At 30.4% G+C, this 26,079-nt stretch overlaps 2 protein-coding genes and 3 long non-coding RNA genes across 7 annotated transcripts; 2 read left to right on the top strand and 3 right to left on the bottom strand.

The window, feature by feature from the left end:
- The first annotated feature begins 357 nt into the window (after positions 1–357).
- LOC105667488 (uncharacterized) lies at positions 358–2,134 on the top strand. Of its 2 annotated transcripts, none has more exons than XM_012359317.2 (4): positions 358–699; positions 1,173–1,311; positions 1,509–1,671; positions 1,962–2,134. In XM_012359317.2, exons 1-4 carry the CDS (start codon positions 656–658, stop codon positions 2,051–2,053), a joined length of 438 nt encoding a protein of 145 aa, XP_012214740.2. In that variant the 5' UTR covers positions 358–655; the 3' UTR covers positions 2,054–2,134. The 2 variants fall into 2 exon arrangements, with proteins under 2 accessions (XP_012214740.2, XP_012214732.2); XM_012359309.2 differs by having other exon boundaries at positions 369–699; positions 1,850–2,134.
- Positions 2,135–2,864: 730 nt separating this feature from the next.
- Positions 2,865–3,699, bottom strand: LOC136999933 (uncharacterized). The gene is made up of 2 exons (XR_010890225.1): positions 3,344–3,699; positions 2,865–2,960 (listed from the first exon to the last, which is right to left on the bottom strand). It is a non-coding gene; the product is annotated as an uncharacterized lncRNA (long non-coding RNA).
- Positions 3,700–4,222: 523 nt separating this feature from the next.
- On the top strand, positions 4,223–5,476 carry LOC137000128 (uncharacterized). Its single transcript, XR_010890414.1, has 3 exons — positions 4,223–4,289; positions 4,430–4,636; positions 4,946–5,476. It is a non-coding gene; the product is annotated as an uncharacterized lncRNA (long non-coding RNA).
- Positions 5,477–11,515: 6,039 nt separating this feature from the next.
- LOC136999960 (uncharacterized) lies at positions 11,516–20,702 on the bottom strand. Of its 2 annotated transcripts, XM_067355242.1 has the most exons (8): positions 19,705–20,702; positions 18,314–19,302; positions 18,047–18,185; positions 13,658–14,207; positions 13,314–13,362; positions 12,836–13,004; positions 12,056–12,218; positions 11,516–11,947 (listed from the first exon to the last, which is right to left on the bottom strand). In XM_067355242.1, exons 4-8 carry the CDS (start codon positions 14,190–14,192, stop codon positions 11,691–11,693), a joined length of 1,173 nt encoding a protein of 390 aa, XP_067211343.1. In that variant the 5' UTR covers positions 14,193–14,207; positions 18,047–18,185; positions 18,314–19,302; positions 19,705–20,702; the 3' UTR covers positions 11,516–11,690. The 2 variants fall into 2 exon arrangements, with proteins under 2 accessions (XP_067211343.1, XP_067211344.1); XM_067355243.1 differs by lacking the exons at positions 18,047–18,185; positions 18,314–19,302; positions 19,705–20,702 and having other exon boundaries at positions 13,658–18,003.
- Positions 20,703–21,146: 444 nt separating this feature from the next.
- LOC137000084 (uncharacterized) lies at positions 21,147–22,305 on the bottom strand. The gene is made up of 2 exons (XR_010890377.1): positions 22,209–22,305; positions 21,147–21,417 (listed from the first exon to the last, which is right to left on the bottom strand). It is a non-coding gene; the product is annotated as an uncharacterized lncRNA (long non-coding RNA).
- Between the last annotated feature and the right edge of the window lie 3,774 nt (positions 22,306–26,079).

Below are 26,079 nucleotides of genomic sequence, written 5' to 3'. Positions count from 1 at the left end.
TCTTGGATATTCTGATAATGGCAATCCAATTTAATTGCCGCATGGAAACAAACAGCCGCGCTCCGATATTTTAATAGTAGCAATTTCACGCCTAATTTTTTCAATCACAATATTACATATACTAATTTCAATGTTTATTGCCAAAGACATAATAAAGAAAATAATTACCAATTGCCATTGACATGAATGTTCAGAGATTTCACTGGTTCACAGCGATTTTTGTCACAACGTGTCCAATCGGGAAGAAGCAAACGAATATTGTTTCTTCCTGATTGGTCAAATTCCCAATCTTCAATCTTTAATCTCAATCTTCAATGCGTAGTCTGATACGGGCTCAGTTTTCTATTAGCTGGAAAATTCAAGTTACATGATCGATATCTGAGTCATTTTGAGTAATGTGATGACGGGATTAGTTTTATACTTGTAGTACATTGAAGAATTCGACATGTATTTGTTCCAAAACCAAAAAAAATCACAAATTTAGTCGTAAATAATTCTACAAGTTACATAAATACTACACATTTTGTATATATGTACATGCAGCGAATGTATAGATATTTTTGGATAAATAGTAGATAAAAATAAATTCTTAGAAATAATATTATTTCTAAGAAATAAAAATAAATATGTTATACGTTTTAGGGAATTCAATAACATGAGAAAGCAGCTAGAAAATATGCCGACGAAAGAAGATTTCATGTAAGCTTTCTGCATATGTATTTTGATAATAATATTAAAGTATATATGTATATGTGTATGTGAATAATGAAAATGTCTTATATACGGTACATGCGGTCATAGTCAAAATTAATCCGATACTTTTTATACATCCTGTATAATATAATATAAACTTTTATTGTTACTGTAATCAGAGTATTCTTTTCGACACTATTGTGTCCTAAACTTGCCGATTAAACAGTATTTTGCAACGTAACATTATTGCACGATAATGACTAAAAGATGAAACTAGGAAGCCTTCATAGATCAAACTTTATTTAAATCATGTATAGAAATGCCCTTTTTCTTTTTATTTATGCATTTGTGATCGAATACATAGATATTAATGTTATAAAAATACTATAAATGGCTAGAAAAAATGTTAACCGTTTTAATTTTTAAGATGAGGATGTTACTATTATTAATACTCTCTAGGCTATTATACTCTGTTTCAGAACCATCACCCAAAAACTTGATAAACTGTTAAAAAAGCAAAGCAATAAAATGCCAATGAAACCACACTGTATTCCATTAAAATCCGTCAAAGAAGTGCAGAACTTCGACAATATTGACGAAGAACAGTACAACGAAGTGGTAGGTCTTAAAGCATAATATATTACAGTAATCATATTATAGTAATGACATGAATATATAAAGAATCTTTATAGATATTCTAGTGTTTCCCAGAACACAGAATTCTATTTTGTTTCATATATAATTTTTTTTCCTTGTCATTGTGTAGAAATTAAATACATTATCATATTTACATTATCCTATACAATGTATTTTAGGTGACATATCTCAAATACTTGGGAGGACAAACTTTGGACGAAAGTGTAAAATTTTGCATGAAACAAATAATAACGGACGAAGCATTAAATAAATATTCCTTATGGGGCGAAAAGGACCGGAATCTCGAACTTTATAATACTCAGTTATTATATGCAGTATATGGTAATATATTTTTATTTATAATATTATTAAAATGGCATTGAAAGAATAAAAATTGAAAAACAAATCTTGTATCACTTATTACAATATTCAACTTGTTTTCAATTTATGAAATATTTATAATCACTGGAATATATTCCTTCTTAACGTTTTTTTGTTATTATTCTGTTCATAAATTTAGAAGCGGTAGCAAACAGCCCTTATTTTGCGGTACCTGACCAACAAAAATTTTATGATGCTGTGAAAGAATCCATAAGATTCGCTAAACAACGACTGCGAAATTCTGTTCGTAGACAACCAGGAGAGAAAGGTCGCCGAACAAGGCGGCGCGAGGAAGCAGATGCCATATTTGGCACAAGAAACAGAGAAGAGGAAGAAGAAATAAGCAATAGAGAAGAAGAAGAAGAAGAAGGATGATGATGATGATTAGATAGTAATGACCAGAAATAAAATATTTTTCAATATATATGCATAATTTTCAATTGCAACAATTTATTTATCCTATCATTTCTTATCCCGATTAATTTCACTTAAAAGTTAAAAAATTTTTTATAATTATTTTAGTAATACAAGTTTATATTTGCCGATCGGATTATATTTTCGATATTTTTGCTGTGTGTGTGTGTGTATCCGTTTGAAACCCTAACTCTTTTCAAACATATAAAATAATAAGTAAATAAATCCTTCTTTTTGTTATCACTAGAAAGAAGAATTTACTTATTTATTATTTTACATATCTATTATATATATATATAATATATATGTCAAATAATAAATAAGGAAATTTTTCTTTCTGGTGATAACAAAAAGGAGGATTTATTTACTTATTATTTTATATGTTTGAAAAGAGTAAGGGTGCAAAAAATATATTTAACCGTTTTCGACACGCTGTTGAATTTTTGCTGTAATTTATGACTCGGCATGTGTTGTTGGCAACTTGCTGTCATTTTGCTCTTTATGTACAGCGATAAACCATTGCAGCAAACACATAGCAACTTGACAGCAACACATGCTGAATTCATGTGATATCATACCAGAGGCAAATGACTCACACACCTTGTTCTAAATTTGCTGAAAACTAATGCCCTTTGTTTTCGGCAACGTGGCAGCAACAACACAGACAGGTGGCTATCAGGGTAGCTTTCAAAGTTTTTCTTTCATCAAATGGAGGCCATTTAGCTTTTTTCTTGTCTGTGCTTAACCAAATAGTTGGAATAGCAAATATTCCATCATTAAATTCAACGATTGAATACATGTTCTAATTTTATTTTCAACTATTGTGAAAAGAGAATCTGAAAAAAATGACAGAAATAAAGAGTTCATTAAAAATATACATATATTACTATATATATTATATATATATATATATATATATATATATATATATAGTAATATATGTGTATATATATATAATATGGTTTCTTGGGAACTGAAGCACTAGAAAAATGAAAAATTATGCATTATTAAAAAAGATATTTATGCTTATTATAACCCCAATAGCGTGTTATTACAATTTAATCGAGAGTCAGTTAGTAATAATACAAGAGGCAACAAGTTTGGTAAAACACGGCAAAGATAAATATATGACCTAAAATAAACCGATATTTTAGGAAACTGAAATCATGAAATTTCTGAATGTATGTACACATATACATTATATAATTTATATCTGTACCTTTTTGGAACTCAGCACTAGATTAAGTATATAATTCATTAGTATCAAAGTTATTAAATCTTGACACTATCACATGAAAAACAATCTGCGCACATTACATTATGCACACTATGCATTCCGATCCGATATAAGGTTATCGCACACAAAATAACACAATTGCATATATATAACATAAGACTATCTCGACCAAGGAGCATCTAATGTAAAGGCGCTATAAAGACGCACTTACTTAAACATAACGTGCGCGTGTCTTTCACGTAATATCAGTGTCAGGATTTAATAAATAACTTGGCACCAATAAATTATATACTTAATCTAGTGCAGAATTTCAAAAAGGTACGAATATAAATTGTATATATATATATATATATATATATATATATATATATATATATATATATATACACACTAGACATTCATCAACATGTTATCTAGTGAAGAAACAGATGAAATTGTGTGGGCAGATTACACAGATAGACACAAACGTCGTTTAGCACATAAAAGAAGTTTAAATGAATTTACAAAAATATATAAAAAGGTTAAACGAAATAGAGTTTATAATATAGCAAATAATAATGACGGTCAAATAGACTTTTCTTATATCAAATATATTGATACATATATATTATATGATATATATAATATATATGTATCAATATATTTGATATTTTAATAACGTCTCAATAACATCACTCTAATTATATGTATTATTTATTATCTTGCAACAATATATTACAATATTACTGTAATATTTCAATGTTATTTATCAACATGTAATATATCAGTAATATTTCTGTAATATAGTACGATAATGCGTAATATTTCTGGTATATTGCAATATTATTGAAATATTTACGTAATATTTCGTGCTATGTGGGGCATAACAATGAAGTAGATGACATTTGCGGCGATTTGTTATCAGAATTATCTATTCAACATGATAAAGGTGAAAATATAGATTTATTTCTGTTTTAATACATTATACTGTTATACATTATACATACTTATTTTTTTTGTTTTAATACATTTATATTCCATTTTTATGACTCTATTTTCTTTGATTTCTTTCTCTTTTTCTCTATCTAGAATTTAACAAAAGTGATAATACTGATTCAAGCAATACACATAAAAATACACATCGTCGACCACGGCGAAGAAGGACGCGTTTTCCACCAGAAAACAGTACATCAGTTGAAACTGGGTCTGAAGGGGATCATAATCCCACGATTCGTGAGACTTCAATGCCTGAAAGTGAAGGCATGCCAACAAAAGTGACAGAATGTCATTTACACGGTAAATAGATGAAAATTTTTTGTTTTAAAATATATTTCGTATAAAATTAGATGATACAGTTGATAAATATTAATTATGATCATTTTTCAAAGTTATTATTATTTTTTAAATAAAATTAGTTTATTTTATATAATATTTTTAATATTTCCCAAAAGAGCACCGATACTTTATGTACTCCCTCCTGTGTGTACATTTTTACATAAATTATATATATATATATATATATGCGCGCGCGTATATATATATATGTATGTCACGTATAGCACGTATTATTTTGTGTGTATATATTTTATGTATTATATATTTCAGATGTCGCCGAAAATATACTCATAGTTCCGGAGGATGATAACGGATTTTGGAATATGACAAATGATTTAGATAATATTGTACAATATTACTCTATAGAGCAGCCTTCATCAAATTTCAACGATGATCACACAGCTTTAAGAAATGAAGTACCGCAGGGAATTTGCATTATATGCTTTGATTCGAAAGCAAATCAAGTAATCGTACCATGCGGTCACATGTGTATGTGTGCCCGTTGTATTAATACTTTAACAAATATGCATGAAAAAAAATGTCCAATTTGCAAGAAACAAATTGCAAGTGTCGTTAAAGTCATTTTGTCATAAATATTTTTTTTATTTACTCAAGAGCTAACCTAGCTCTTAAGTAAATGTCGCACACGCATTTCTTCTCAACTTTGTTATAAGTAACAAATTACTTTTTTTGTGCAATTTTCATATTCTTTAATATGGAAAAAAAGATAATATATAAAGAATATTTTGTTTGGATTATATATTATATGATGTACGTTATACTCTGTATTGCAATAAAATAAGATGTAAGCTAAAATTGTGTTTCCACTGATTATTTTATGCATGTAGTTCCAATTATTCTTAATATTATATAAGCTATTGTAATATATAATATTAAATAAAATACTAGTGTGTAAGCGTTTTATCTTGCAGTTACACTTTCTTTTCTTTATGTGGATAATTGATGTTCAATTCAGGCTGGATTATATTAATGTTATTTTGGCTTTAAGCTAAACTCGAATATGTCTATCTTTTTTTTATTTTGACAGAAAGGTAGAGATAAAGGAACATGGAAGATAAAGATATTTAGCCACACTTAAATCCAAGATAATGCAACTTGGTATTAATTCATAAACAAGTACAGCTAAAGGTTGTGCTTTTTTATACATTTTTATGCAATTTTTATACATTTTATTATCAATAAAAATTTATACATACTATATTCATAATTATATTTTTACTTTATCATATTCTGAACTAATAGTTTGAAACATTGTCATGTGAACTTTATGTTCACTAACAGATTGGGAACAAGATCTATTTTGACCAAATTATTTCATACAGTGCTGTGGTACGTGCTTCGCATAAAATTAACATTACCGCTATAACCTACAAAATATATAAATGTTTTAATCGTTTAGTTTTTTAATTAGAATTATTCTTACTCTTTAGAAAATACTTACTCTGTCCATATGATGACCATGTAGACAAGCCTTTATAGCATACCATTATACCAATATAATCATTTATACTATTATTATTTTAGTTCTGTCAATCAGTTCCAGGTCAGGACGGTCAGGTCAGCCTGTGTCCGATTGCGCCTGTGTCTGATTGCAACTGTGTCCGATTGCATCTGTGTCTGATTGCAACTGTGTCCGATTGCATCTGTGTCAGATTGCATCTGTGTCAGATTGCATCTGTGTCAGATTGCATCTGTGTCAGATTGCAACTGTGTCCGTTCTAACTTGTGTCTAATTGCCACTGTGTCCGATTGGGAAAAATTCCGGTGTCCGTTCGCTTATGTGCGCAAACGAGACTCACTCCACGGATACACATGAGTACGTTTCCTTTAATTTAAATGCAAATAACTAAGACTGACATTGAAAAATACCGGACATATAAATAGGCTGTGTTCCGAAATTCACTGTCAGTACTGAAAATCTACAATATACGTAACGTAAACTGTAGATTATAAAAGAAATAGTGCAAAACATAAATACTAAGGCACTAGATATGTAGGTATTCTCATCCGCCATTTTGGTTCCTATTAGATGGAGAATTATAGCGTATACAGGGTGACACTTAAAGACTGCCCACTAAGTACATAGCGTTATTCCTTGCCAAAAAATGAGTCGAAAAAAGTCCTGAATCATTTTTAATAATTGACGTGTTACACATGTACGCTATACTATACTATATACGCTATAATTCTCCATCTAGTAGGAACCAAAATGGCGGATAAGAATACCTACATATCTAGTGCCTTATAAATACTAAAAAACCATACATCATATGTGAAAGGATTTATTTGAAAAATAAAAACGAACTAATGTTAAACTCTTTCTATCTTTCATTTACTCTTGCACGCAGTCCGGCCAAATCTACAATTGATGTCATAAGCTTTAAGTCGACAAAAACTGACCAATCACAGACGAATGGGTAGAGAATAATCTGTGATAATTCGTCAACTTTTTACTGTTTAAGGATTACTATACCTATTGTACATCCGATCTCTTTGTAACAGATTTTATAATTTCGTATAATATCACTGCCGTGTAACAAATTATTATTTCTTTTACAGAAAAAAATTAAAATTAAACTTATCCAGAAAAGCGAAATAATCTTAACAATCCCGACAATTAAATAATCTTTTTTTATTTTCAGACATAAAACTTTTATATCATTGTGACTGCATAAGATGAAGCAGTAAAAATTAACTATTTATTAACTACTTATATGTCCGGTATTTTTCAATCTCAGTCGTAGTTATTTGCGTTTATATTTATGGAAACGTACTCATACGTGTCCGTGTCTGTTCGTGCATGTTCGTATGTGTTCGTACATGGACGTGCGTGCGTGAGCGAGCATGCGTACGCTGTGTATGAGAGAAATCTATGGGCTCGTTCGTTTTAGCTACACTGGGGCTGCTCTGGTTCTGCTCTACACAGGATAATACAGGACAGATAAATAGTTTGTCCTGTATTATCTTGTTTAGAGCAGACCCAGAGCTGCCCCAGTGCAGCTAAAACGAACAAGCCCTATATTAATCTTGATAATCTCCTCTATTAAAATTAATCTGAATAAAAATTGATAAAAATGCACGCTGTAGTCAAATTTTTTAATATTTTATTGAATATTATCAAAAAATTTGTTATGTGTGTGAGTCAAACACAATTATTGTTAAAAAAGATATTATTAAAGCGTTATATAGTGATAGACGTAAATACTCAGCAAATGTTTTAGCAAGAAATGGTAAGGATCATATTTTCCATTTTTGGCTCTTACGTTATTGTAATAAGTTGCATATACTCAGCAAACACTAAAAAACAATAACATAACATTAATATTATAATTTCCCACTCAACATTACTGCAATATAATATGTTTTGTACGTTACTATTATATTATTGTGTGGAAAGTTATAACATTGATGTTATGTTATTGTTAGTTAGTGTTTGCTGCATATACTTACCACATAATACATAATTCAACTGGAAAGTTTTAAAAACATTAAAACAAATTCATCTTATTTTACTTTCACAGATAATAAAACAATCTCAAAAGAAATCTTAAAAGAAATAGTGCAAAACATAAATAATGAAAAACCATACATAATATGTGAAAGGATTTATTTGGAAAGAAAAAACAAACTTATGTTAAATTCCCTCTATCTTCCATTTACTCTTGCATGCAGTCCGGCCAAGTCTACAATTGATCTCGTAAGCTTTAAGTCGACAAAAATTGACCAATCACAGACGAATGAGTAGAGAATAGTCTGTGATGATTCGTCAATTTCTTACGGTTTAAGAATTACTATACCTATTGTACATCCGATCTCTTTGTAACAGATTTCATAATTTTGTATATCACTGCCGTGTAACAAATTATTATTTCTTTTATAGAAAAAGATTGAAATAAAAATTATCCAGAAGAGCGAAATTATCTTAACAATGTCCCAATAATTATTTAATCTTTTTTATTGACAGACATAAAACTTTTATATCATTGTGATTGCATAAGATAAACCAGTAAAAATTAACTATTTAATAACTATGGCTGCATTCCGAAATTCACTGCCAGTACTGAAAATCTACAATAAACGTCACGTAAACTGTATATTATCAGTACTGGCAGTGAATTTCGGAACGCAGCCATAGTTAATAAATAGTTAATTTTTACTGGTTCATCTTATGCAATCACAATAATATGAAAGTTTTATGTCTGTAAACAAAAGAAATTAATTAATTATCGGGTCATTGTTAAGATCATTTCGCTTTTCTGGATAATTTTAATTTTATTTTTTTTCTGTAAAAGAAATAATAATTTGTTACACGGCAGTGATATTATACGAAATTATGAAATCTGTTACGAAGAGATCAGATGTACAATAGGTATAGTAATCCTTAAGCTATAAGAAGTTGACGAATTATCACAGATTATTCTCTACTCATTCGTTTGTGATTGGTCAGTTTCTGTCGACTTAAAGCTTACGACATCAATTGTAGACTTGGCCGGACTGCGTGTAAGAGTAAGGGCCACTTTTTTCAACGTCGGTTAACTTTAACCGACTGGTAACTTTTCAGAATAGCCAACTGAAAACTCGAAACTTGTATATGTATATGTATATACAAGTTTCGAGTTTTAAGTTGGCTATTCTGAAAAGTTATCAGTCGGTTAAAGATAACCGACGTTGAAAAAAGTGGCCCTAAATGAAAGACAAAGGGAGAGAGAGAGAGAGAGAGAGAGAGAGAGAGGGAGAGAGAGAGAGAGAGAGAGAGAGAGAGAGAGAGAGAGAGAGAGAGAGAGAGAGAGAGAGAGAGAGAGAGAGAGAGAGAGAGAGAGAGAGAGAGAGAGAGAGAGAGAGAGAGAGAGAGAGAGAGAGAGAGAGAGAGAGAGAGAGAGAGAGAGAGAGAGAGAGAGAGAGAGAGAGAGAGAGAGAGAGAGAGAGAGAGAGAGAGAGAGAGAGAGAGAGAGAGAGAGAGAGAGAGAGAGAGAGAGAGAGAGAGAGAGAGAGAGAGAGAGAGAGAGAGAGAGAGAGAGAGAGAGAGAGAGAGAGAGAGAGAGAGAGAGAGAGAGAGAGAGAGAGAGAGAGAGAGAGAGAGAGAGAGAGAGAGAGAGAGAGAGAGAGAGAGAGAGAGAGAGAGAGAGAGAGAGAGAGAGAGATGCTCGAAATTTTGAAACATAATTATTATTTATGTATTATTTTGTACTTCTGTTTTTTGCATATAATTGAATGTACCGTTCCTATGTTATTGACAAATAAACTGCTTAAATGTATTAATATAATTTTACAATTTTGTAGAAAAGCCATAGTGCCACAAAAAAACCTGTACGTCTTTAAATTACGTGGTTGTAACAAAAAGATAAAAAGCCTGTATTTTAATGAGCAAATTTGCAAAGGAATACAATGGAAATTAATCAATTTTACGCAGCAAATTTACACGGTTACGGAAACGCATGGCAACTTATTGTTATTAAATTAGTTTCCACTGATAACGATGTTGCTGATTTGGTTACATTCATGGGCCATGCAAAAAATACATTGAAAACTTTTCCTCTATCTTATATTGTATTTGCGTAATCTTCCTAGTATATTAGTATGTGTTGCATAAATAATTACACAAATGCATTATTTTGAGAAAACTGTAGAGATCTCAACACTGAAAAAAAAAAAAAAGATTGATTAATGACTGGAATATTATTAGGCATATATGTTGTGTATATTCTATATATACTTGTTTATTATAAACAATTTAACAATAAAAAAAACACTTGCTTCTAATTATAATGTACTTTATGACGTACACTTAAGAACTTGTTTTGTGTTATTAAAATAATCATGTTCCTTTAAGTTAACACAAAAGGATACTTATTCAATCTTACTTCTTCGAAAGAACAAGATTTGAAAGATTTACAGATCTATTTACAAAGCACAGAAATATTACTTTCGCCTCCTTAAAAGTAAAATAAACAACATATAATACAAATATGTAGCGCAACAAGATCTCATTCGTACCCAGATAGACAAAAATATGCATAATGAGCTCATATTGCACTCATGTATCTCGCAAACATGATGACAAGAATAGACACAGATGCGGGCTCATATGCTACTCAGAACGCAATCATGTTATGACATCCATAAAATGCAACAAAATAAGGACATAATATATACACACATGATGATCAAGTTGATATTGCAAGTTGTATGTTATATGAAGTTCAGAATATGATAACAAGATATGTGTGTATTTATTGCAACTTATGAGCTCATTTTATGATAATATTTTCGGGATATTTTAGGTTATGATTAGGTTATAATTAAAATTATAGATTGAATAAAAAGTACAATAAATTTATTCTCAAAATTTATTATGAATTTATTTAAAAGTAAAAGCTACTATTATACGCATACAGAACCACAATTTATTATATGTAAAACGGTTTTATACAAAAGAAATAGTCGCAATATTCCAGTCGCAAAACATAACCAAATACTTCCAAAAAATATTCGTTATATACAAAAAGATGTGTATATAATATTATATATATATATATATACACACATCTTTTGATATGATTTCAGTTGACCGCTTTACATATAAAATACATTATTAGTTTTTCCATCCTCATAATACTAAAACAAAATTATATCATTTAGTAATATGGTTCTTCATTAAGAAATGTATCACATGAGTTTTTTTTCGTCGTGTCACTAAAAACGGTTAGACAGTTGTATTAGACTTACAGCAAAGAACAAATGTGACGAACTAGTATGAAACATGTTTTTATCAAGTAGTAAAGTAATCTAATAATTAAATTAATAACTAAGAAATAACTAATTTAAAAAAACACAAAATTTAGAAAATATACAGTTTAACTTTAGTAATAAATTTTAGTAATAAACTTTAATAATAAACAAAACTTATCAATTAAAAATCAACTAACAAATCTCAATATTAAGTTCCATGTATCTTAACATGTCTCCCTTCCGCGATTTCTCTCTTTCTATAACATTAATCACTTTCAGCGGACGCATTACAGTTTTCAGTATTGTCATCACAATCTTCAATACTGTCCATTTCAGGCATGTCTTCGAATAAATTATTATTGCATGAAAAATCCGACATTTCTTCCTCTTCTACAATTACTGCAATACTTTTACTTCTTAAATGTTGTCGTTGTTTGGCAGCTCGAAAAACCTCCATAATTTCCAATTTGAATTCAGCCCTACTTTCAGGCCCTTTAAAATTTGGACACATTTTTGCCGCATCTAAAAAACATAACAGTATTTATACATTATATAAATGTTTGAAAAATTAAAATATCAATTCCAATATATGTAGCTTCTATTGTGTTTTATAATATAAAAAATACATACAAAAAAACACTTTTGCAATTTGTGTATTATAAAAGGCTAACGACTCCTTCGTTCGACCCCAATAAGTAAATTTGCACGTTAACTCATCTGTCATCGTTTCTTTTTGAAAATGGCTGAGAGCTTCTCTTAATTTTAGGCCACCGACAAATTTAAGATATGTTAGCTGCAATAAATTTGAATAATTAATGTATAATGAGATATAGAACAAACATTTTTATACTTTTTGCAGCAGTGTGTAAAGCTGATAGTTAACAATTTACTGTAATAGTTCTTTTATAAGATTTTAAAAATGCTTTACAGTTTTATCTGTTTTTATTTCATAAGATATCAATTCTAAAATATTTGTGTATAACATTTAATTGTATACTTAATTTATAAGAGAAATTATAAACAGCTAAAAAATTTTTAGAAAAAAGTCTTGAACCTGAATAGATATCTATTTCTCATACATTTTTGGTCATTGAATACGAATCTGTATTTTGTTTCACCGTATCGTATTCCTAATTTTTTTAACTTAATTTTTCTTTAAGTTTTTTTAAGTTAAAGTTTTTTAACTTAATTTTCGAACTATTTCTGATCTCAAGTCTAAATTTTGTTTAAAACGCAAAAAGGTGTAACAAAATACAGAACCATATTCATACACACACATACACACAATGACCCAAAATTGGTAAGAAATACCTTTCTGATATATTCATAATATATTACAAAAATATTTTATTACTGTCGTCTTTATTATAAAAGTTATTATATGTTTATTGAAAAATACATATTACTTACCAATTCTTGCAGACGGTCTGTATCAGCTTTTAAATTTTCAAATTCTTCAATCGTTTTTAATGGAAAACCATCGGGTCTTTTATATAAGTTGTTTTGCATCGTCAACGTGTGATGTCTTTTTAAAACTTTTATGTCTGATAATAATTCCAAATTTTGCTTTATCACTTGCCTGCAGTGAAAAATATATAATTGTACATGCATAATAAAATAAAAACTACAACAATAAAAGTATATTATAATATTTGAATATAATATACAATAACAATTTTTCACAGACTTAAGGTAAATTTTATCATCAGTTAAACTCTATTTCTATCTCTATCTTACCTCTTAGATAAGATAAAAATAGATGTTGAGTTTAACCGACCGTTTACTTTAACCGATGATGGTGAAATTGGCTTATAGAATAATACATTTTACAGTATATATTAATACTATACATTTCAATTTTTGAAAATTAAGAATTATTATAATTTACCTCAGAAGTTTGACAATTTCACTTTGAGTTTTATCTTCGGATATTGCTTCTACAAATAAATCAAGTTATATTAATCATTACATTTATACTTTTTTACTAAAACATAATTTTGAAGCTGTAACTTTTTGAATATATTAAAAACAATTAAATGTATACGTTAAAATATTACATAAAAGATTTTCTAAGTTTTTACAATATAAATTGATCATAATTTTATATATCTTATTTGTACACCAAAACATTTTTAAATTTTAAATTAAAAACAAACATGAAACATTGAAACATTTCAATAAAAATGATATCAATTAAAATTACATTTAAAACACACAAAATTCTAATCTTACCAGATTTTTGCAAGTCATCGTTTAAGACAACTGGTATTTCATCAATGTTATATGTGATACATCTGTTTTTGAGGCTTATATTTCCATCATTATTACAGATATTGTTATTCCAAGAATTACACGCAGGCAATGCATGATTGGTACCGTGTTGAACCCATTGTTTTGAGTTCTTATGTAGCAGACTATTATCCATGCTCATGCTACGTGATAAAACGTTATTAACCGCATGAGGTTTTTCTGATATTACATCATATTGTTGATTTGATTTCTGCATGTTGCTTGTAGAAGTAATATCTTTTAAAATATTTGGTTCGACTGAACATGATTGTCGAAGATCGTGCAGTTCCTCATGTATATTTGTACATTTTTGTTTCATAAGTCTTTTTTTTCTTTTCCCTTTTTCATCCGATGAAGTCGTTAATAATTTCTTTGGTTTAATTATTTGCCTTCCTTTTGAAGTCATTTTAAATTCTTTCTTTATGTTTTTATGATTGTTTGTACAAGCTTTCTTAATTATATCTTCATTGTTAGCCATATTTAACTAAACAAACTATTCATTCTTGTATTAGAGATTATTACTAGTTTTTTATACATATTAATAAATTGTAAAAATAAATTATACCCAAATATGATACAATATTATTGTTATACACATGCGCGCGCGCACGCGTGCACACACACACACACACACACACACACACACATTTTTATTATACATTACTTATACTAAGGCATTATAGAGGTGAGTCTTCTCATCCATTTTGATGCTAGTTTGCCAGCGCGAGAAGACAAATGTATAGCAAAAGGAGCTTGAGTTTAATAAATATTGTGAAAAATAGCGTCTTGTAGTGTATTATGAAAAGTGAGTGAACGTAAATTAGTTTTTTATGTAAAAGTTTTATTTCTTTTCTATTTTATTACGTTATTAAAATTCATTGTAGTATCTTAACGTTTGTCTATAACCAACGGCATGACAAAAACAGGGCATGTATTTTTATTGTAAGAAAAAAAAGAAAACTTAGCAGTTTTATTATTTTTTTATTTTATTTTAATTTTTATTAAATTTTATCAGTGATAATCATATCGTCCTTGTAGTGGATCATATATATAGAAAAAATAGCAAAGTATAAAAGTTTTTTGATGTAATATGTTATTATTTTCTTAAAATTAAATAAAACTTTGCGAATTGACTGTGCGTTAACGTATTAATCATATTGATACATCTGTAAACTGGCACCATAATAGCGAATGAGAATACCTACATTTATAATGCTCTACTTATACTATTACATTGTCCAAATTTTAACAAAATAAGCAGTTTATAAATAAAATAAGTCTAATTATATATCTGTTATATGTCTGGAAACATTGTAGTCACAACCCATACATTTGGAATAATATTTTCTTCTTCTCCAATAATTGCAGACCATTTTGGGATTCTAAAACATTTAGTATAAATATCCGATAGAGGAATAATAAACTGGTCTGATAAATTATAACATTCAAATACTCCCATTAATTTCGATTCTATTACATAATCATATACATTATAAACTTCTGTAAATTTTTTTACAATAAAATAATATTTTGTTAAAATTTGAACAATATTTTCTATAATACATATCATACCACTTTTTGAAAAACAACAATTATCACGTTCATTGCATCCATAAGAAATATGACCTATTTTTAATAATTTAAATTGAGTACATGTAGAAGAAATATTACGTAAAAGAGGACCATTTTTATGAATATAAGATGCACGAATTACATTATCAGAATTATTGGATTTTAACGAAACAGTAAAGTTCAACTCGTCTAATCTTCGTACAAACTGTTGTAATGGAAGATGAGGTTTACGTATAAATTTTCTAAATTCTGACATGTAATTCTCAAAATCAAACGCGGAAAATGAATCCAACTTTCCTAAAAGCTTAACATCATTGGCAAGGTGAAGTAAGCCGTGCAAATTATATGATAAAAATTCTGTTCCGTATAAATGTTCACTAAGAATTACAAATTTTCGCAATGCTTGTTCTGCAAATAAGATATCTTCATTTGAAGAATTATCAGATATAAGAATGCGGATAGCACTGGATAACAATAAAAAATGTATATAAACATCCTGTGTCACCACGTTATGTAATACAGGAGGTCCTGTATATATTAAAAATGTACGGAATTCGGTTGCCTTAAAATTTTTATATTCTACTATATCTCTACATCGGCGAGAAAATTCACGTGGACAATATTTATTGCAAGAAAGCAGTCGCGCTGAAATGATACTTATTTGTCTACCGGATAATTTTGAAACAGCATACTTTCCTTCTAGCCACGCGATGATAAGCTTTTTAGTGACTCCAAGTAAAACCATATGCATATATTCAAAAGGTACATTAGATACTAAACCCATTGGAAGAACAGATAATGGACTTTCACCATTATGATGTTCTGTATCTATACACATTTTATATTCAAAATCAGTGCGACATGGTGAATCAAACACATTAAATATCATTCTATTAGATAATCTAAACCCTTCAACTTTGCATTTAGAACACGGATTTGAAGACATGTGACCTTTATGATTTAAAATTAATGCTCTTGCTGGTGCATCTGCAATAAAACATCTAATACGTAAAGGAATACTTTTATCATTTATAAATATTCCACCATTTTGTATCACTTGTACAATATCATTGACAAATAATTTCATAAATTTATGTGGATCACATGGTTTTAACTTGCCAACATAAACACCAGCTATAATAGGTTCACTATTTATATTTTTAATTCTATATTGTATAGGCCAAAATTGAAAAGACCCATTCAATGTTGCACCATCTGTACTTATATCTATAACAACTTCTGTGGGTAATTGATTAACAGGTACAGATAACAATTTTCGTTGAAGAGTTGTTACAAAACCGATATGAATGTATTGACCAGAACCAATTGAAACAATATTATAATTTGATATCCTTGGTGTTTGCAGAAACGTTTTACTTAAACGTGGTAAATATGATAAGCAAGAATGTGATCTTAAAATACGTAAAATTGCATCACCTTGCACATGTGTAATATTATGTTTTAAAAAAATATTGCGTAAAGCAGAAGTAAATAAATCCTGATTATTAACAATTATTGCATTATTTGAGTTAATAGTCACTTGTGATTCTATATCGGACAATGAGTCAATAATTACTGATGATTCTTCTGCGTTTGAATGCAACACTTCTGAATAAGTTGAGTCATTATTTTTATTAGCAGATTTATTATCATCAGACAATAAATCTGCATTTTCAAAACTGTATTTTGAAACCAAATTATAAGATTGTTCACTACTTTTCTTTACTTGTTGTTTAGATCTTAAAAATAATATTTCTCTTCTCTTATGCGAAATACTTTTACGAGCGAAAGTTTTACTGTATTTTAATGTGTTTGATTTTTCCATATTATACAAATAAAAGTAAAACTAAAATTTTGTCTATACACACACTATAAAATTCTAATGCTTTGGTGAAAATACAAACATATATATATGAATTTTTGTCATTCGCAAAATATCAATTCCTATTTTCATTAACAGCAAAATGCATACGCATGTAGCATACTTGTGCGCATATGTGATTTATTAGACATATTAGATTTTAGTGACATATTAGAGTTTTTATTGCAAAATGTAGAAAACTTTGATAAATTTTTTTTGCTTGTCTACAAAATATTAGACATGTTTTGTATAAAAGATATTTTGTACAAAAAATTTGTTATATTTATTTTTTAATTATATGTAATATTATACACTATTTTCAAATTCAACACAAATTAGATTTAAAATTATTAATCGTATTCTGATAAGTTTTTTTATGATAATGTACTTGATTTTTCTACGATACAAGTTTTCTTCTAAAAGTTTATATTATATATTATTATAGATGATTTGTCTATTTTTTAGACAAGCCAAAATGTTAATTATCTACATTTTACAATATAAAATCTATAAAATTACATAAATGCGCACAAATGTGTGTTTGTGTAATAATTTTAAATGTTTAATTTTTTAATTAGTTATACTCCTTGCAGGTTTTCATTATTGATGATACTATACAAAAAAACGAATACAAAATATCAGTTGGAGATAACAAATACATATGTTCTTGTTATCGCAGAGGTAATAAGAACAGAAGCATGTATTCGTAGTCCACACATGATATTTTGTGTTTGTTTTGAACTTTATAAGTTTCATTGATGAATAAGAAACTCTTCTGCAAGGAGAAACCCACAATTACAACTAAATAAAAAATTAAGCAAGATTTGAAATATTATTACACAAACTTATATTTGTGCAAATATGTATATCAAAATTTTTTATTAGCTAGTTTATTATACCTGAAGCAAAACGTAAGAGGTAATAAGAATAGATGTATTCCTTCTCCGCATAAAACAACCGTGAATAAATAATATATTCCTGTATTCAATATTTCTTTTCTATTATTCTCCTATTCATACCAATAGTTATTCTGCATAACTGGAATAAAAATGTATGCTCTTAAACTTTTTAATACAAATATATCTATATTACACAAAAGTTTACTTCATTTCTTGTAAGAAATAAAGTAATTCACAATTTTGGAATAAACATTTTTGTATACTTACATATGAACTTTTTTGGAATTTCCATAATACGTATCTTATCGGAATCACGGTTTTTGTAGAAGATACTCTCAGATATTCAAAAATCTAATTCTCTCATTGTAAGATATGACTGACTTGCATGCAAACGGCAGAGATGACGTTCAAAAGAGAAGCATTGAGTTCATGCACGAAACCATTAAACCATTAAATGAATGAAACTTGTCGAGGATAAATCCGCTATAGGAACGAAAGGAATACAGAGTGCACGTCTTTAATGCCGGTTGACTCCAACTATAAATATTAACCTATTTATATGCCACGTATACTTGTTACACTGTATACAAGTCATAAATTAACGCGATGCAACATGTAGGGGATGAACAAGTCTTCGTATATACGCGTACACATATTAACAGAATATCCGCAGCAAAACAAAGATCGCACGTACGATCAACAGATATAAACTGCGACGACTTTTCCGTCGGGCAGAAGTACACCCGCCGGTAAGCGTGTCAAACCTCGTTGCTCTATTTTATAGATCTTAGCAATTATTGCAAAACTTATAGTTGGGCGCCAGGCGCGGATTAACGCGCCACACGAACAAATTACGTTAGAGTCAATTTTTTCTTTAAAGAGCAACGGCAATAAGCGCGACTAGCCCACTCTACAAATGGCAGAGGGGCGAGGTTCTTTAGAAATGCTAACCCGGTTTGGAGAGAGGAGTCTGAAATAAACGGTTATTAAAAACACACTAATCAGTAACAAATAACATTTAATTATAAATTAGATTAAGTGAGATTGACGCCGGGTAATGGGCGTCTTAACAATCCCGCGAAGTGGAGACATTTTTTTATCTCAGTGAGAGGCGTTATGATTTCACTGTTCAACTCGCGGAAATCCGCGTACTTCCGTCTCACGCGGTATAATATTCGGCGTACAAATTCAGTAACTTTCATTCGGTGCGGTTGTTACAATTAGCTCTACTTCAATCTTTCTCCATAACGGTTAGCCTGCAATACAAACTCTATCTCAGTATTATTCTTACGGTTTTGAATGTAAACGCTCGACCGAAGGCCGAGGCGAGAGATACGCGATAGGCTAACTCCAAAAATTCTAACACTCGGTACAGCAATACACAAATAGACGCGAAATTATCATTCATGAACGAGAGACATTAATTAACGCAAAACGACTGTCGGCTCGGCAGCCCCGAGGGGGATAGCATGGTGAAATCTTATTCTATAGAAGCGGTAGTCAGCGGGGCCCGGCCTAAATCTAACCTCGCAACATATCGCGAGACATTTCGATACTCTTAATACTCTTTCACGAAAACCAGGCGGGTTCTTATTTCCGCGAGGCTCGGGCCGCCTACTGATACCGCTCTTACCGCGAAGTCGAAGTGGTGGCCTTACAAATCGCTGGTACGCCCGTGGTAGTCCTCGAGGTTCCGCCCAGGTTGCCGACTCGCCGAACAGTGACGACAGCGAGGCTCGCCGGACAGCGGTGACATTCCGCGCATCGTCCTGCGCATGTAGATCCGCGCTATCGATTAGCGCTACTTGATCTTTCGATATCTCTAGCGATCTCGATCCTCGCGTCGCTCCTCGATTTTTCGGCCCTCGGTGACGCTTTTCCGAGGTGACCCCGGTCTCTCTCTTTTGGCAGCTGCCGTTAACGCCCTTCGTGGCCTTCTCCGTTTCCAGATCCGAACCTTCTTTGAATCGGTCGTGAACTGGCCAGGTTCCGACCGGATTCCTCTTTCCTGGCTCGTTACAACAGCTCTTTGTTCGGGTACTCCACCCCGGGTCTTCGGCGTGTGAGAGCGCGCTTCCCTCTCGGGCGTCATCTCTCTCGGTGCGTTCACCGGCCTCGATATGCTCCGGATCTGAAATCGTAACTGCGGTAGCGACTGTGTCTGGAATCGAATGATATTTGCAAGGGTGTTTTTACTTGCCCTTATCCTGGATCCGTCTGCACGCCGTCCGGGCCTCCGTCGTCCTGCCTGCTGAGTCCCTCGCAGGTCCCACGAAGGCTGCTCCACGGTAATTCACAATATGGGAGTTTGGCCACTCACCACGACTCGCTTAATTCGCTACAACGCAAAATCTAAAATCTCCAAAAAAGAATTAAGAGGGAGAGGTCGTCGCCCCCCCGCGGTGGGGTCTCCGACCTCTCCTTGTCCTAATTGTCATCATCGGCATTCAGTATTTCTTTAGGTTCAGTGAATAATCAGAAAACACAATTTTGAAAAATACGATCTTATATTGCAGTTGCATAGGCAGCGCAGCAAGTTTTCCAGCACTAATACATGTTGCATAGACACAGAAATGCATTATTTCTAGCAAAGCTATAAAATTTCCCTCCTCGATCGGGCTTTCTCGCCCTTGTGACGGACGTCAAAAATGTCACGTCACAAAACACGGTATAATAAAAAAGAACATTCTCGCCGCTTCACCACGCTGACCGCTGGCCAGCTCGCCGTATGTGCAGACTCGCAACTTCAGCCAATCCAGTTGGTTATATTTACGCGCAAAATGGCTTACAGTACAAACACATCCTACATGCTAAATTTTGAAATATAACTTTTGTAATTACTTTGTACTTTTACGAATGTAAAAGACAATTAAGAATGCCGTAATCATGCATTTAACTCTGTAACATATAATAATGACAACAAAAATGCTAATAATGAAAGAATGTAACATTTATTACGCATAATAATCAATTATTGCAGTCAGCATGTGATTATCATGAATTTACAAATTAACATCAATACATGAGCTCACATTCTGTTCTCATGTGCTTATTAATTTGTGCTTATGACATGATCATTATAATATGAGTGCAAAACATATATTATTTGTCGATAAATATCAGAACATCATGATATGATGAAATCTGATCATCACGCAAGTCTATCTGGGTACAGCAATTTTACCAGAATAATTGTCATCATCGGCATTCAGTATTTCTTTAGGTTCAGTGAATAATCAGAAAACACAATTTTGAAAAATACGATCTTATATTGCAGTTGCATAGGCAGCGCAGCAAGTTTTCCAGCACTAATACATGTTGCATAGACACAGAAATGCATTATTTCTAGCAAAGCTATAAAGATCTCATCACTGAAAAAAAAGAAATTGGTTAATTGCTGAAATACTCTTAGGCATATGTTGCATATACTTTACGTACTCTTGTATTATAAACCTTATCACAAAAATGTACTTGCTGGTAATTATAACGTATCTAATTACATACACCTAAAAACTTGCTCCATTTTGCTAAAATCAAGCTCCTTCATGTCAACACGAAAGTGTTTACTCAATGTCATTTTATCGAAGGAACAAAATTCAGGGAACTTATAGATATGCTTGATAATAAATCGCCATAATAAAAAACACAGTGATATGCGTGAGGTTAGGATATCTGACATGTAGCATACAATATAGAGAAACACAATGTGAAATATCTTTATTATTTATATAAATATGTATTTCTGTTTTTCGTGTGCTATTCCGTCTGTAAACAATTAATAATTCTGTATCTTCTTGCAAGTAAAACTTCATGTATGTCACGACGTTGTGAAAGATTTTTTGACAAAATACAGTACAATGATTAATTGTTTACCAAAAGCATACCGTACAAAAAACGCAAAAGTACAAAACTTATATATAAATAATAAAGCTACTTTAACATTACGTTTTTCTACATTGCATATATGACAGATATCCTGAGCTCACATATTTATTATTTAATACATTAAAAAATTAAATATATAGAATTGTCGTTAAAATAACCGATAAAATAATTTCGTTTAAAATAACAATGTCGCCGTACTAAACAAATAATATATTATAGTACATAATTTTGTACTGTTGTCAAAATAGTCTATCTATAGTTAATTCTTCATACATACTTTCTAGCATGTTGTGTCTTAAAACTATTGTTGATGTATACGTCAGACGATCAATGTACTCTAATGTATACAATAATATATGGAAGTTTTTGGTGTCGGTAAAATAGCTGATTGACATACATATATATATATATATATATATATATATATATATATATATATATATATATATATGAAAAGGTAATTAATATTTATAATTAAAATTTTTTAAAACTAATTTTATAAAAAGTAAATTTTTTTTAAATAATGTAATCATTAAACTTTATGTTCACGAGTTCTTCTATGTCAATTTCTATTTTACTTATCGCAATTTGCATTAAAATTAATAACCGATTATCAGTTAATAAAGATCTATTTTTGTTTTTTATCAGTTTCATTACAGAAAAAGCACTTTTACATGAGTAAGTAGTGCCAAACATCGAAGCCATTTTAAGACCGAAAATTCGAAGCTCGGAGTACAAATCTTTCGGAAGAAGTTTAAAAAAATCAGTGCCTATTTCTTTCTTCATTGAAAGATAAGGATCAGCTCGCAAATTGCACAATTCAACCCGATATTTAATATTTTGATTTTCAATTGATACGGCCAAAGGATTATTAAATAATAACACATCATCTTTTAATATGAGTAATTCTTTAAATCGAGAATTAAATTCAATTGCAATTTCATTAATTAAGTCTCCGAAGACAGTAAAATCAGCATCGGAGTGTTCTTTTTTTATTTCTCCACAACAAGGGAAATGATGAAATTCTTCGTTTTCAATTTCTATTTTAAACATATTTAATTGAATTTGGAAACCATTTATAAAATGAATAATGTCACTAATTGATTGATTTTTTCCTTGCAATTTTAAATTCAAATTGTTCATATGTTGAGTAAAATCCGTTAAGAAAGCTAATTCACTCAACATATCTTTGTCCATTAAAGCTTTCTCAAAATGAATAGTATTACTGGATACTTCTTCTTGCAAAAACTGTAAAATTTCTTTTCTTATGGCAAAAAAGTACTGCAAACATTTTCCAGCACTTAACCATCGTACCTCACAATGAAGGGGCAAATTTTTATAAGTTGCATTAATTTCTTGTCAAAAATTTTTAAATTGTCTGTGCGACAACGATTTATGCCCACCTCTAATAAAATTAGTAATTGAGGTAACTAATTTCATGGCATGGCACATTTTAGTGGCTTTTCCACATAATGCTTCCTGATGAATTAAGCAATGAATAGTTAAACAAGTGATGTCATTTTTCTTTAATAAGCCAAAAAAGCCCTCTTTCAAGCCAATCATTGCTGGGGCACCATCTGTGACGACAGCTGAACATTTATTAAAATCGATGTTGAATTCTTTAGTTATTTTAATAAAAACATCATAAATATCGACTCCTTTCGTTGTATTGTGCAGTGATGCCAAACCTAGCATTTCTTCATTAAAATCTTCTTGTATTGTTCTAATAAAAATACATAATTGACTGATGTTACAAATATCTGTACTCTCGTCTAAACAGAAAGAATAATAAACCGCATTTTCTATCATAGCTTTTAGTTTATTACATAAATGCTCATTAATATCAGTAATTCTTCTCACAATTGTTTGACGACCAAGAGGAACAGACTTAAATTTCTCAGCTAATAAATCTTCCTTGAAAGCTTTGGCCATTTTAATTGCACATTTTTTTATCATTAATCCATCAGAAAAACTTTTTTTACTGTTTCTATTTCGCTATTTCGAGCGATACATCATATGAAGCATGCATAATTTGTTTTTTTTCTCAATATTAAAGTCTTGTTTCTTGGGAGAATTTTGAAATAATTTTATTTCATTTTTCAATTTGCATATTTTTTTTTACGAAGTCTCCGTCATATTTTTGAAATTCAAGCTCATGGAACTTAGCGTAATGTCTTTGTACATTATACTTTTTAAAAGTATGTAATCTACTTTTACATATGAGACATAGTAATGAATTATCATCTTTAATGAAGAAATAATCATTTTCCCATTTTGTTAAAAACAAAAGTATCTTTTGTCTTTTCGCCATTGTGAAAAAACAAAAAAGTAAAATTTAAATAAAAATTATTGCAAAATATTTTGCAAATATTGCAAATTGCAATATAGCAAAATTGTAAAAACACAAAACAACATCAGACAATAACAAAAAGAATAACAGAAAAAATAACAGAAAGAATAACAAAAAATAATCTGAAGAACAATGAAGATATCGCTTTGGGATTTGAGAACAAATATCGCTGATCGGGCTGACAAATATCTGACAGAGCGCACGAGAATTGACGATAGTCAGGCATCACTGCGAGAATGACGGCCGTATGGAGGGGATAGGTGGATCGAGGGGCCAGAAAGGAAGAAGGGGAAGAAGCAGCCGCGCGAAGAGAGGGCACGTTCTCCTCCTCGCGTGCTCCGTGGGCGCCCACAGGGCCAAGCCTGAATTAGACAAACTGTTATTCAAAAATTGCAAGGATCTAGTGTTATGAAATATAGAACAGAAATGGCAGAAGATTTAATGCAAAGTTGCGATAACATAGAGCCTCCGCATTTATTTAGTGCAAATGTTTTACGCGTTGCTAAATATAATGTTACACAAGCTAATTATTTTCATAAAGATCCAATAAGAGCATTAGAAATTATGCAATTAGGACCATTAAAAAATATTATCCATAATATTGGATTAAGTCCATTTTTTGTACATTATTGGTCAAATTATCAGTTGGATGTATACAGAACATATACATCTAACGAAACAACATGCATTTACATTGATGCAACTGGAAATATTATAAAAAAAAATAAAAAGGCCTGATAATTCAAAGACGGGACACATTTTTTTATATAATTGTGTTGTAAATTCGGAAAAAAGTAGACTTTTTCCAGTATCACAGATGTTATCTGAAAAACATAATACAAATATTATTCAGTACTGGTTAATGGAATGGATACGATCCGGGGCACCACGATCACGTGAAGTTGTATGTGATTTCTCACGCGCATTATTAACAGCAGCCGTGCGAAGTTTTACCAATTATTTTACACTTGACGAATATGCGGACGCATGCAAAGAAAATGATTTACCTGCTTGCTACATACGTATCAATGTAGCACATTTTATAAAAAAATATGCCAATTTTTTGAAAGATTCGCGTTCTCGTATAAAACAATTTTATTTATGTGTATTAGGACAGTTAATTTTATGTCGTAATATTGAAATTGCTGAAGATTTAATAAAAGGAATTTTAATTATTGCACGGAGCGAAACGAAAGGTGAAACAAGCGAAAATAGAAAAACAATATGTGAAGAGTATAAATTAAAAATAAAGGATCTTCTTACAAGAGATTTTACTGAAGATCTAGTTAAGGACAGTTCAAAAGATTATAATGATATGCAGGATAAAGAAGAAAATAATTTCAATAAATGGAGTCATTGGGCAAAAGATATAGATGATAAAGTTAAGATTTTATTAGCTGATAATGATGGAGACAAAGAAAATGCTCATTATATGCCAAAATTAGCTGATTATCTTCTAAAAGATGTAAAATTATTGCCTCTATGGTCTTGCGTGTGCCGTGATAAATTTGGATTTGGTAGAATACCAGCTAGCAGTGCATCTGTAGAAAATGATTTTAACATAATAAAAAATACTATGTTGAAAACGGAACAAACACCTATGCGTGCAGATGAATTTGTTACAAAACATGTAAACTTCATGAGCGAACGTTTAAAAATAGCACATACAAAAACTCAAGAAGTTACGGTTAGAAATGCAATAGAAATACAAGAAGATGTTAATGAAGATGATAACCAAATTATTGAACAAAATTACACAAGAAGCGAAAAACGATGTCCAACTTGTGAAAATGGGCAC

This window comes from Linepithema humile, chromosome 5 (assembly GCF_040581485.1).
Source record: "Linepithema humile isolate Giens D197 chromosome 5, Lhum_UNIL_v1.0, whole genome shotgun sequence".
Taxonomy (NCBI): domain Eukaryota; kingdom Metazoa; phylum Arthropoda; class Insecta; order Hymenoptera; family Formicidae; genus Linepithema; species Linepithema humile.
This window is presented reverse-complemented; position numbering and strand designations above follow the sequence as displayed.